This window comes from Anser cygnoides, chromosome 11, assembly GCF_040182565.1.
Source record: "Anser cygnoides isolate HZ-2024a breed goose chromosome 11, Taihu_goose_T2T_genome, whole genome shotgun sequence".
NCBI classification, from domain to species: Eukaryota; Metazoa; Chordata; class Aves; order Anseriformes; family Anatidae; genus Anser; species Anser cygnoides.
In genome coordinates, this window is record NC_089883.1 from 495,033 (window position 1) to 506,573 (window position 11,541).

The window sequence follows — 11,541 nt, forward strand, 5'->3', positions numbered from 1 at the left end:
AGGTGCCGTGCGTCCGGGTCGGCTGTGCCCCGGCATGCTTGGACCTCGGACGGGGCAGCAAAAGGGCGTTTCCTTCAGCGAGGGCAGAGGGGTTAATGACAATTAACTCCTCCGCAATTATCTTCTATGCCTGCGGTGTCTGCAGGGAGATAACTGCGCTTTTAATGCCGGCGCTGCCAAGCTGGGGTGGTGCGGGCGATGGGAGGTGGTCACCTGGAGGGGGCTCGGGGTGCAGCAGGTGCCGGGGTGCCCTGCAGCGAGGTGCCCCTGCGGTGCTGGGCTGCCGGGGGTGCCCCGGGGTGCACGTGGCTCCGAGCGGCACCGGGGCTGGGCACGAGGCGAGCTTGGTGCAGCGGGGCTGGAGGCGGGGGAGCGCCTGTCCTGGCACTGCTGGCACCGCCGAGCGCCTGGGCATGGTGGGACCCGCACGGCGTGGCTGGTGTAGGATGGAGATGCCCCTGCCCAGACCCTGCAGCTGCCGTGGGGCTGAGCCACGGGCCTGGCCCTGGCCATCGTGGTGAGGAGTGAGGAAATGCGGGGGCCAGCGGTGACCACTAAGCAGGACTTCTGTCATTGCCTCCATGCCGCTGCTTTTCCAAGGAAAATTTCATGACTTTCATGTGACCGTTGGGAACCAGAAGCCTGTTGGTGACAGAGCGCTGCCTCACCCGGCCCCATCGCCAGCACTGCCCTGGGGAGGGGTCGGCCCCGTGCCCCGCTGCTGGCTCCATGCCCTGTGCCCGGCACTGTGCCCCCTGCCTGGTGTTGCAGAGGGGCCTTGCACCCCCGGTGTCTGGGGGCTGTGCACCCCCGGTGTCTGGGGGCTGTGCACCCCGGGTGTTTGGGGGGGCTGTGCACCCCCGGTGCCTGGGGGCTGTGCACCCCCGGTGCCTGGGGGCTGTGCACACGGCTGTACCCCGTGCTGTGCATCCCAGTGCACGGCCAGGCTGTGCAGCCTGTGCTTCGGGGGCAGTGTGGCGGGGGGCTTGCAGCCCACGTTGGGATGCAGCTCTCCCCCCTGTCTTCCCCGGGCTCTCTCCCTGATCTGTTTTCCTTCCCGCGGCAGTGCCGGGTTTCCCTGGAAACCTTTACACCCGCAGGGAGCGACCCCTGCACAGGGCCTGGGAACGCGGCGGGGGGCCCCCTCCCAGCCCCCGGAGCCCCCACCAGTGGCCGGGATGGGGCTGCATGTGCCGGGAAGGGCCAGGGACCCGTGGGGCTGCGCTCACTGCTGCTACCCCTGGGTGCTGCTCCCGGCAGGTGGGGAGCAGCACCTGGAGATTGGGGTTTGGGACTGGGCTCAGAGCTGCTGCAGAGTCTGGGGGAGCAGGGAGGGGTGCGGGGGGCAGCACAGGGGCCCCGCGCTGTCAGTCACAGCACCGGGGACTGCCGGGCACCAGGCCCTGGCAGGAGCTGAGCGGCTCTGTAGGCGTCAGGGCTCATTAGTGTGAGCATGTGAAATGCCATTAGCCAGGGCTGCGGGGGACCTGGCCAAAGCCCACTGCCGTGGCTGGCCATGGGGGGGGAGCAGGGCCCTGGCCCCCAGCCTGGCCGGTCACAGGGGAGCAGGGTGCGGGTGGGACGGCGCCTGGGGGTGCTGTGCTGCGCACCATGCTGCCCACCCAGGGACGTGCTGGGGACATGGGTATGGGCTGGCCCTGGTGCGACTGCAGCCTGCACCCCCCTGCAGACCCCCCCCTGCAGACCCCCCTGCGCACATTCTGCTGCTGCCAGCACCGCTGCTGACCCTGCTGCCGGGCCCGTGCGGGTCCCAAGCTCACAAGGACTCCTCCAGCCGGTGCCGGTGCTGGTGCCGGTGCTGGGGTGAGGGATGTCAGGGGGGTGGGCGGCACAGAGCAGCCTCACACCGCTGGGGTAAAATTCGTCACCCCTGTGTTCAAAGGCTGGCTACGCTTGCCCCCCCCCCCCCCCCCCCCCCCCCCCCCCCCCCCCCCGGCCTTTGAAGTGCTGCCGACGCCGGCCATGGAGGTGCCACTTCACACCTCCGGCTCGGCATAAAGCCGAGGCACCGGGGGCCGCCGGCACACGGCCCCGCAGCCATGGCCCGCCCAGCAGCCCCTGGCCTCCTGGTGCCCACCGCGGCCTCTCTGCAGCACTGGGGCCGCTCGGCAGCCCCGGAGCCCGAGGGCTACAGCAGCAGCTCGCCCGCGCCCTCGCCCGACTCCTGCGGCCTCTCGCCTCCTGCCGCCACCCGGGGACTTCGCCGCGGCCCCGCTGCCACCCGCCCGCGGGGCGGCCCCGTGGGCAGGAAGGGTGCCGGGGGTCCCGGGGGCCCACGGCAGAGCGCCAGCGAGCGGGAGAAGCTGCGGATGAGGCGGCTGGCGCAGGCGCTGCACCGGCTGCGGCACTACCTGCCGCCCGCGCTGGCGCCCGCCGGGCAGAGCCTCACCAAGATCGAGACCCTGCGCCTCGCCATCCGCTACATCGCCCACCTCTCGGCCCTGCTGGGGCTCAGCGAGGAGGCGCTGGCCCGGCGGCGGGGGGCGGCCCCCCGGCACTGCCCCCTCTGCCCCCAGGGCCTGGGCTGCTGCCAGCCCCCGCGCCCTCGGCCGCCCCCCCCGGCACCGGCCCCGCAGGACGCTTCGCCCCCCGGCACGGGGGTCTGGGGGTCACCCCCCGTGATGGAGACCCCCCTGGCGCTGCAGGAGGCTCCCGACATGGGGACGGGGGCCTGGGGGCCACCCTCCTATGGCCCAGCATTGGAGACCCCCCCGGCGCTGCACGGGGTTCCTGACATGGGGACGGGGGCCTGGCCGTCACCCCCCTACAGCCCGCCTGTGTGGACCCCACCGGAGCTGCACGGGGCCCTCGTCTCCGGCGTGTCCTCCTGGCTGTCCCTTCCTCACTGCGCAGGGGCAGGGACCCCTCCGGACCCCCCCAGCGACCCCATCCTGGACGCAGGGCTGATGCTGCCGGAGGTCGCGGATGCAGGGACAGTCACCCAGGTACGTGCCCGGTCGCGGGGCTGGGGTAAGCCCGGATGGCCCCTGGCAGGGGGCTGGCACGGGACAGGGCACAGCCTCTCTGGTGGGCTTGGAGCACCCCTGAGGCAGTGTGGGACTGGTGTTGGGGTCACAGCAGCATGGTCTGGGATTGGGAACGGAGACCTCATCCCCTTTCCCTTGCAGCGGGTGCATGTGGGGTGCTCGGTGCCTTCCCCTGTTCCTGTCCTCCCCAGTGCCACCCTCCTTGTGTCTGTCGGACTCCCACCAGCTGCCAGAGACCTGAGGCCAGGCTCCTGCAGGTCCCCGAGCGGGTGCCCTCCTGGCGGGTGGGCTCTGCCAGCCCCTATCCCTGCTGCCCTGACATCCCAGCCCTGCCCTGCAGCCCTGCCCTGGCTGGTCACCATCTCACCCACACTCTCTCCCCCGCAGGACCTCTCCGCAGATCTCGTCTCTCTCCTGGAGGCTCTGCTGCCGCCGCAGCCCCAGGACTGACCAGGGCAAACCCCAGCTCCTCGGAGCCGGAGCCACGCAGCGCCCGGACGCCTGTGACTTGGAGGGCTCAGGGGACGCGTGCCCCCCCTCGGACAGCTGGGAGGTGGGGAGGACGAGGTGCCTCATGAGCCTGGATCCATGCTGGCTGTGCCAGGCTGGCTGTGACTGTACATAAATAAACCCTTTTGCCCACCCTGTGTGTCGCCATGAGGCCATTCCTGCAGCAGCTGCTGGGCAAGGGATAGGGTGCGATGTGCCTGGGCCACTGTGCTGAGTTTGGGGCCAGGAGAGAAGGGCTGAGGTGGTGAAACTGCTGCTCCGCGCTGGGGCAAGCCTCGGGGCATGGGCAGGACCTCTGAGCACCGCCATGGGGCCGGGGAACCACGACACGCAGCTGCGGGCAGCATCTGGGAAAGCAATTGCTGGGAGGCATCAGGAGAGACACCTCCTGCTGCACGCGTGGTGGCACCAGCACCCCCGGATCCGGCCCCGGGGCTCAGCGAGGGCTGAGCATCGCTCACCCCCCGCGCCTGGAGCTTGTGGGGCCCCCACACCGCAGGGTTAGATGTGGGTGCCTGGGGGCAGGAGCAAGGAAAGGGCTGGGGTGCTGCGGGGGGGGGGGCTGCACGCCATCGGGCAGGAGACCCCATGGGTGGGGGGCCCCCACGGCCATGGGTGGGTGCAGGGGGCTCGGCCCCCTCCTAGCCCTGGCGGGACGCAGGCTCAGGGGTGTCTGGAGCAGGCGTTGGGGCCCTGCCCGGGACTGGCAGGCAGATGCTAACGCGCTCCGCTCCGGGGTCTGTGGGGCAGGGGGTCTGCAGGGATAATGAGCCCCACTTATCTGTGAAATGACTTGCTAATAACCCTAATTCCCTCTGCCGGGGGCACAAAGCCTTTGAGATGCAAAATGGCCACGTTCCCCTCCCCCAGGCTGCAGCCCCCGGGGGGGCTTTGTGGCCACAGGGACACGCTCTGGCCGTGGGGACAGACAGCCACGTCTGTGCACGTGCATCTCCGTGAGTGTGCGCTTGAGCCCCTGTGTGTGTGTGTGTGCATGAAGGCTGCGCACGCCCGTGCCTGTGTGGGTGGCTCAGGGTGAAGGACCGAGACGTCCCACCTGGGCTGGCTACGTCAAGGAGCAACCCGAGCTGCCAAGGGCATCCCGCCGACCGGCTGCGTGGGGCAGGAGCGGAGGTGGCTGTGGGTGCTGGAGCGCCGCGGTGCCTGCCCTGCGCCCTTCTCCCCGCCGGCTGCGGCTGAGCCGAGCGCCCATGCGGGAGCCCGTGGAGCAGGGAGCCGGCGGCGTGTGAGCAGCAGCCCCGACATGGCCGGGCAGGGGCCGGGCGCTGCGGCTGCAGGTGAGGGGCGTGGGGAGCGGGGTGCGCACCCGGGGGGTCCTGCGCTGGGCTGCCTGCGCCGGGAGGTCTCCGTCTGCGGGCAGGACCGTGAGGGATGCTGCGGGGTGGGGAGGCATGGGGTGGCAGGAGTGCCTTGGGGTGGGTGGGGGGCTGGGGCCAGCTGAGAGTTGCCTCCTCCTGCCCTGCCTGCTGATGCCGGGGGTCCCAGATGTCTACAGGGTGCGGGGGGGTCTCTGGAGGCTTCCCAGAGCCCCCAGCCGCAGGGAGCAGCTGAAGACAGGAGTGCCCTGAGCTGGGCTGGGGGTCCTGGAGGGGACGGGGCCCTCCTGCGCTGAGAGCAACCTGCCTCCTCCGGGAGCCCCCACCCCAGGCCCCGCCGCCTGTCCGCCTGTCGTGGCAGGAGGGGACCGGCCAGACGCAGGCCCCGCGGTGGGGAACGGCAGCGCGGAGCCCCCCGGCAGCCCGACCCTCCCGGAGCAGGGCTGCGCCTGGAGCCCCCGCCCCGAGGGCGGCGAGGAGCCCCTGCGGCTGCCCACCTTCTCCCCGGCTGCCCAGGCCCGCGTGGCCGTCACCTTCGCCCTCTTCGTCCTCTCCGCTGGCTGCAACCTGGCGGTGCTGCGGGCGGCGGGGGGCCGGCGGGGCGCGCGGCGCTCCCACATCCGCCTGCTGCTGCGGCACCTGGCCGCGGCCGACCTGCTGGTGACGGTGGCGGTGATGCCGCTGGACGCCGTCTGGAACATCACGCTGCAGTGGCGGGCGGGCGACCTGGCCTGCCGCCTCCTCATGTACCTCCGGCTGCTGGCCATGTACGCCTCCGCCTTCGTCACCGTCGTCATCAGCCTGGACCGGCAGGCGGCCATCCTGCACCCGCTGGCCATCGCCCGCGCGCGCAGGAGGAACCGCGCCATGCTCCGCGCCGCCTGGCTGCTCAGCGCCGCGCTCTCCCTGCCACAGGTGCCCGCCACGGAGCTCTGCTCCGGCCCCATGCACCCCGCGCTCCTGGGGCTCCCGGGGGGGTTCCAGGGGCCGCGCCAGGGTGGCGATGCCGTGAGCCCCTGGCACGGCAGATGGGAAGGGCCAGAGGGGTGCGGGCACAGCTCCCACTCGCACGGGCAGGATATGACCCTGCCGCTCTGGTGCTCTGCAGCCTGAATCACCGCGCGCTGCCTCGGGGAGGTGCAGGGTCTCTGTGCCCTCTGCAGCCCCCGGGGGCTGGCACCATCCCGCCTCTGCTCTGCCTCCAGCTCTTCCTCTTCCACACCGTCACCCTCCAGCCCCCGCACAACTTCACCCAGTGCACCACGCGGGGCAGCTTCCCCCAGCGCTGGCACGAGACCCTCTACAACATGCTCAGCTTCACCTGCCTCTTCCTGCTGCCGCTGCTCATCATGGTCTGCTGCTACGCTCGCATCCTCCTGGAGATCTCCCGGCGCATGGGCTCTGGCCTCTGTGAGTGGGGGCTGGCAGGGCCCTGCCTGGGGGAGCAGCGAGCAGCATCCCGGGGGTGAAGCCCAGGCCAGGGCTGTGTGGGGCCCTCCAGGCCCCGCTCAGTGTGCAGGTCCCTGGCCCTGGCCAGGAGGCTGAGCCCCCCGCTCAGGGGTCCCCTGCTGCGTTTCAGTCTCCTCCAGGGACGTGCCGTTGCGGTGCTCCGGGAACAACATCCCACGGGCACGGCTGCGCATGCTGAAGATGAGCCTGGTCATCGTCTCTTCCTTCATCCTCTGCTGGACCCCCTACTACCTGCTGGGGCTGTGGTACTGGTTCTGCCCGCGGGCCATGCAGAAGAGGGTCTCGCCATCCCTTACCCACATCCTCTTCATCTTCGGCCTCTTCAACGCCTGCCTGGACCCCATCACCTACGGGCTCTTCACCATCCCCTTCCGGAGGGGCTGCGGCTGCCCCTGTGGGCACAGCCCTGAGCCCGAGCCACCCTCCCCGGCCACGGGCTCCTTCCACTGCTCGGCCTCGTCCCTGCGGGCCAGGCGGGGTGCTGGGGGTGCGGGGGGGCCGGGGCTGCCCGCTGGGGCTGGCTCCTGCCAAAGCAGCACCCTGTGAGCCGGGGCTGGCCCGACGTGGCACAGATCCCCAGGGGGCTCTGTACAGGGGACCCGTGATGGCACAACAGCGAGCACAAGTGATGGGGGCTCTGCGGCACTGCTCCCGTGCCACAAAGCACCTCTGCAAGCAGTGGGGCAGAGCTGGTCCTGTGGTCGGGTGGGCACGAGTGCCCCCGGGTCTCCTCTTCCCTCTCTGTGCCCGTTAAGCCTTGTGCTGGGGCAGGATGCAGCAATAAAGCACCCCGTGGCCAATTCCTGTGCTGCCTGCATCCATCCCCAGCTTGGGCTGTGCTGGGGCTGCCGGCTCACAGGGCTGGGGCTGGGCTGTGCAGGGACCCCCGCTGCTGTCCCCGAGGGCACCCGGCCTGGAGCTGCTCCTGTCCCCACAGCGGGGACTCCCTGGGGACACCCCTGCTGCAGGGGGGCAGCTTCAGGGATGTCTGCGGGTGGGATGGGGCTGGTGCTGCTCCCCCTGCAGCAGCTGCTGGGGGCTGCTCGCCCCAGGCACAGCCCCAGCCTTGTGCCCGCTGCTGGGAACGGGAGCTGGGCTCCTGCCCAAGGTCGTTGCGAGGCACGGGAGCCCAGCAGCTCCCGGCTCTGCGGCGGCTGCTCCAAGGCCAGCGCGGCCGCCGGGGCCACGGATGCCTGGAGACGTGGCTGTGCCGCCCTGCTCCTGTGGGGTGGGGGCTGCAGCTACAGCCCCCGGTGCGAGCTGTGCCTGGGGCCTCTGCGAGGGTGGGCGGCTGCTGGCAGGTCCCCCGGGGTCTGGCACCCGGACCTCTGCTGGGAGCGCATTTGCCAGTTCCTGGAGCCATTGCTGGGCCTGCCTGTGCTTGGCATGGGCTGCAAGCAGGCAGCAGGGGCCGGGGAAGGCTTTGGCCCTGCCAAAACCCAACCCCTTGTACAGAGGTCTGCCATGGGCCAGCAGGGAGCCTGGCACCGCTCCAGCAGGTGCTGAGCCTGTCTCTGCTCCATCGATGGGTGGGATGGGCCCAGTGAGCCATGGGCACCCTTCCCCGAGCCCTGGGCTTCTGCTGCAGGGCTGGACGCAGCCTCAGAGTGGGCTGGGCTCTGGGGGGCACCGGGAGAGCCCCGCACTCGCTGCAGGGAGCTGGGAGGGAGCCGGGGGCAGAGCTGCAGCCCTCACATCTCCACAGCCTGGTGCTGGTGAGGGCTCAAGGACGGCACATAACCCCATGCCCACACCACGGCACAGCCCGGCATGGCACGGCCCCGCAGGGCAGCGCTGCCACGTACAGGGCCAGGGGCACACCGGGCCACCAGGAGGGGCAGGGGCCGTGTGCAGGTGCTGATGGCATTGGGGGAGCTCTGGGGGCGAGCCCGGTGAGGCAGGAGCTGGCAGCACCCGCTGCAGGCAGCGACGGTGGCCCTGAGTACCAGGACATGGGAGCGGTGCCCAGAAACAGCAGCAGGAAGCACAGTCGCATGGTTTATTATGAAGTGGCAAAGGGGAACGACAGTGGTGCTGACCTCCCATGGGTCTGGCAGGAGCTGCTGGAGGGGTTGGGGACGGCTGGGTGCTGCAGCCGTTGCTGCTGGGGGCTCTGTCCCGAGGGACTGCAGGGAGCGGGGCTCCTGGGGGCTTCCTTGGCTGGGACAAAGCAGAGCTGTGCCCGCCCCTGCTGCCTCACACGGTGCAATGAACCCACCCAACTTGCCCCCCAAGAGCCTCTGCTGAGGTGGCTGGGACTCAGGGAAGGGGTCTGGGTCTCAGCACAAGTCCCTGGCATGGACTCATGTAAGGATGAAAATGTTTTCTGTGGCGCACACCGCCCGCACTTGTGGCAGGAAAGGGCCTGGGAAATGCTGCATCGTGAGAAGTGTGAAAGCACATGAAATAACCAAGCAAAAAGCCCCTGCTGAAACCTCACCTCCGTGTTTTGAGCCAGCCAGGGCCTCCTGGGACCCTGCTCCCAGCCTCGGCCGGTGCTGCAGCATGCTCCAGGGGAACAGGGAACAACCTGCCCGCTGCGGACACAGAGGGGAGCTGTGCGCACACAGCCGCTCCGCCTGCCTCGCACGGCCGGGACGCATGGATGCTGCAGCCCCCAGGGCAGCACGGCAGGCTGCGGGAGCACCCAGGAGGGGGGCGCCGGGGGCTCTGCTGGGGGCACAGCCCCCTGCCCTGCGCTCTGCTGGGTGCCCGTGGCCTTGTGACTGCACCCTGCAGTCGCACCTGGCACGGACACGGGAGCAGAGCGTTGGTGCTGAGCCCCCGCGAGCCCAAACCCCTGGGAGAGCCGGGGAGCGGGGCAGGGCACGGAGGGGCAGCAGGCAGGGGGGGGCGCAGCAAAGCGGGAGGTGCTGCTGGTGGGGTTCGTGTGGGGGGGCTGGTGCTCGGGTGACCGTCCTCCATCCGGCTCAGCAGTCACGCCACCCTCTGCTCCGTCCCCCCCAGCCATGTCCCCACGGCAGCACCCTGTGAAAAGCAGAGGTCGAGTGTGACCCAGGGGAACGCTGTCTGCCCGCTCCCTCCTGCCTCCCCTCCTGCAGTTTGGGCGTGGGCACAGCTTCGGCATTAGGTGCCAGCTCCGCCGCTGCCTGGTCTCTTCTCGGTGAAGAAGCTTTTGAGCAGCATCACTTGCCCAATGCTGACCACAAAGAGGATGATGGTTTCCCCCACCGACCAGTACGAGACCCGGCCGTTGAGGTCTTCGGCTCTGCTCCGGTCCTGCGCTTCCCGCAGCCGGTAGTGGGTCTGGGAGTCTATCACCGCGTTCAGAGCCTCGTGGATGGTGACGCAGGCAGACTCCATCTGGGGGGACAAGCACACGCTGTTGCTCGCGGGGCCCCACACAGCCCAGCCCGAGGACCGTGCTCAGGCAGCGGGGACAGGCAGCGGTTGCCTGCGCGGCTGGGTCTCTGCCAGCCCCTGCCCGAGCGCAGTGGTGCTCGAGGCGGAGCAGCCTCCAGCAGCAGGGGGCCTGCTTGGAGCTGCAGGGCACAACAGAGAGCCCTGCCCAGGTGTCTGGGCTCAGGGAAGGGCTCTCGGTCCCAGCCTGCTCAGCTGGCACGGCGGCTGTGCTCGTGCCAGCAGGAGGAGGACGTGGCTGGCACGCCGCAGGGGCGGTTGGCCGGCGGTTGGCACTTCTGCATTTGGCGGAGGGGAAGGGGGCGAGCCTGGTCCTGCGGGGCTGTGCCGTTTGGCCGCCAGCAGGAGTTGCAGCAGCACCGTCCTCCTGCCGCGGGAAGCGGCCACGTTGCGCAACGCACCTGTGTCAAGGCGGTGACGCGGCTGCTCATGTCGGGCAGGATGGGCGGCTCGTCGCCCACCTGCAGGTTGAAGTAGACGGTCTTGTGGGAGAAGGTGGAGAACTCGTTGCTGAAGCAGAAGGTGTAGATGCCCTTGACTTCGGTGTGGTGCGGGAAACTGTCATACTGCTTCTTGGTCTCCCTGTAGATCGTCCTGCCATTGGGGTCCTCCACGTAGCAGTCCACATCGTAGTGCCCTCCGGTGATCACCTGCGCAAGGAGATGCTGGTGGCACCTGCCGAGCCTCTGGAGGATCCCTGCGCCCCGCACGGAGCGGCGCTGTCCTGCCACGTGCCCATAGCATGGCCATGCCCTCAGCAGCACGGGCACCGTGCCCATGGCTGCCCACCGCAGGCAGGGGGCCCAGGCCTGGGGAGGTTCTGCCCCATGGTGCCCAGGGCTCAGGTGGGGCACAAGGGCAGGGGGACAGCCCCTGCCGCTGCTCTGGGGGCTGCTGCAGCCCCCGCGGGTCCATCCTGGCTCTGCCAAACAGCTCCAGGGCGGGCAGTGCTGGGCAGGGCTCAGGGCAGGGAATGGCCCCCAGAGCAGCGCAGGGGGAGCGGGGAGTGCACGGGAGAGGTGCGGGGGCAGCCCTGGCTGGGGCTCGGCGGGATGCGGGCAGGGGCATGGGCAGGGACGGGGGGAGACGGGAAGGGACATGGCAAGGGGCAGGGTCCCGGGGCAGGGTCCCGGGGCAGGGTCCCGGGGCAGGGTCCCGGGCAGTACCTGGTAGTCCAGCGTGAACTTGAGGCCCCGCTCCATCTCCTGGTGGAAGCACTGCTTGTCGCTGTCGGGCAGCTCGAAGGTGAGCTCGGTGCCGCCCGCCCGCAGCGCGCCCAGCAGCAGGGCCAGCGCCCAGCCCCGCATCCTGCCCGCTCCGCACCGCGCCGCTCCCGGCCCCGCTCCCGCCCCGCTCCGGCCCCGCTCCCGGCCCCGCCCGGCCCCGCTCTCGGCCCCGCTCCCGGCCCCGCTCCCGGCCCCGCTCCCGGCCCCGCTCCGGCCCCGCTCCCGGCCCCGCTCGGCCCCGCTCCGCCCGCGGGCCGCCCAGCCCTGACGTGGCAGCGGCCCCGGCCCGCTCCCGGCCCCGCCGCTCTTCCGGGCGGGAGGCGGCGGCTCCGCGGGGCTGGGGGGGCCCGGGGGGGGGCCCGGGGGGAGAGAAGGGGAAGGGCGAGGAGAGGCCGCGGGGCGCGGTACGGACACCCCGAGCCCGCAGGCGGCTGGACAAAGGCACCGAAGGGGTGCGGGGCGGCCCGCGGGGAAGCGCCCGGCACGCGCCCGGCACCAGCGCTCAGGGCGCTCGTAACGGGCGAGCTGCGGTTTGCAGGCACCCCTGTTTTCTCAGACCGCTGGCAGATGACATTAAATACGACTTGAAGAACACCCAAACACACCACG

The 11,541-nt window shown here is 70.8% G+C and overlaps 3 protein-coding genes across 6 annotated transcripts; 2 read left to right on the forward strand and 1 right to left on the reverse strand.

Moving 5' to 3' along the window:
- The first annotated feature begins 354 nt into the window (after nucleotides 1-354).
- Nucleotides 355-4,672, forward strand: LOC136791681 (mesoderm posterior protein 1-like). Its single transcript, XM_067003749.1, has 2 exons — nucleotides 355-2,966; nucleotides 3,396-4,672. Exons 1-2 carry the CDS (start codon nucleotides 2,061-2,063, stop codon nucleotides 3,456-3,458), a joined length of 969 nt encoding a protein of 322 aa, XP_066859850.1. The 5' UTR covers nucleotides 355-2,060; the 3' UTR covers nucleotides 3,459-4,672.
- Nucleotides 4,673-4,681: 9 nt separating this feature from the next.
- Nucleotides 4,682-7,125, forward strand: LOC106048650 (gonadotropin-releasing hormone II receptor-like). Of its 3 annotated transcripts, none has more exons than XM_048046247.2 (4): nucleotides 4,682-4,816; nucleotides 5,217-5,770; nucleotides 6,061-6,265; nucleotides 6,435-7,125. In XM_048046247.2, exons 1-4 carry the CDS (start codon nucleotides 4,783-4,785, stop codon nucleotides 6,869-6,871), a joined length of 1,230 nt encoding a protein of 409 aa, XP_047902204.2. In that variant the 5' UTR covers nucleotides 4,682-4,782; the 3' UTR covers nucleotides 6,872-7,125. The 3 variants fall into 3 exon arrangements, with proteins under 3 accessions (XP_047902204.2, XP_047902203.2, XP_066859842.1); XM_048046246.2 differs by having other exon boundaries at nucleotides 4,691-4,816; nucleotides 5,187-5,770; XM_067003741.1 differs by having other exon boundaries at nucleotides 4,768-4,816; nucleotides 5,175-5,770.
- A 1,185-nt stretch (nucleotides 7,126-8,310) lies between these two features.
- TMED3 (transmembrane p24 trafficking protein 3) lies at nucleotides 8,311-11,156 on the reverse strand. 2 transcript variants are annotated; one of them, XM_067003753.1, is made up of 4 exons: nucleotides 11,138-11,156; nucleotides 10,873-11,028; nucleotides 10,108-10,356; nucleotides 8,311-9,649 (listed from the first exon to the last, which is right to left on the reverse strand). In XM_067003753.1, exons 2-4 carry the CDS (start codon nucleotides 11,011-11,013, stop codon nucleotides 9,413-9,415), a joined length of 627 nt encoding a protein of 208 aa, XP_066859854.1. In that variant the 5' UTR covers nucleotides 11,014-11,028; nucleotides 11,138-11,156; the 3' UTR covers nucleotides 8,311-9,412. The 2 variants fall into 2 exon arrangements, with proteins under 2 accessions (XP_066859854.1, XP_013056163.3); XM_013200709.3 differs by lacking the exon at nucleotides 11,138-11,156 and having other exon boundaries at nucleotides 10,873-11,077.
- Nucleotides 11,157-11,541: the final 385 nt, after the last annotated feature.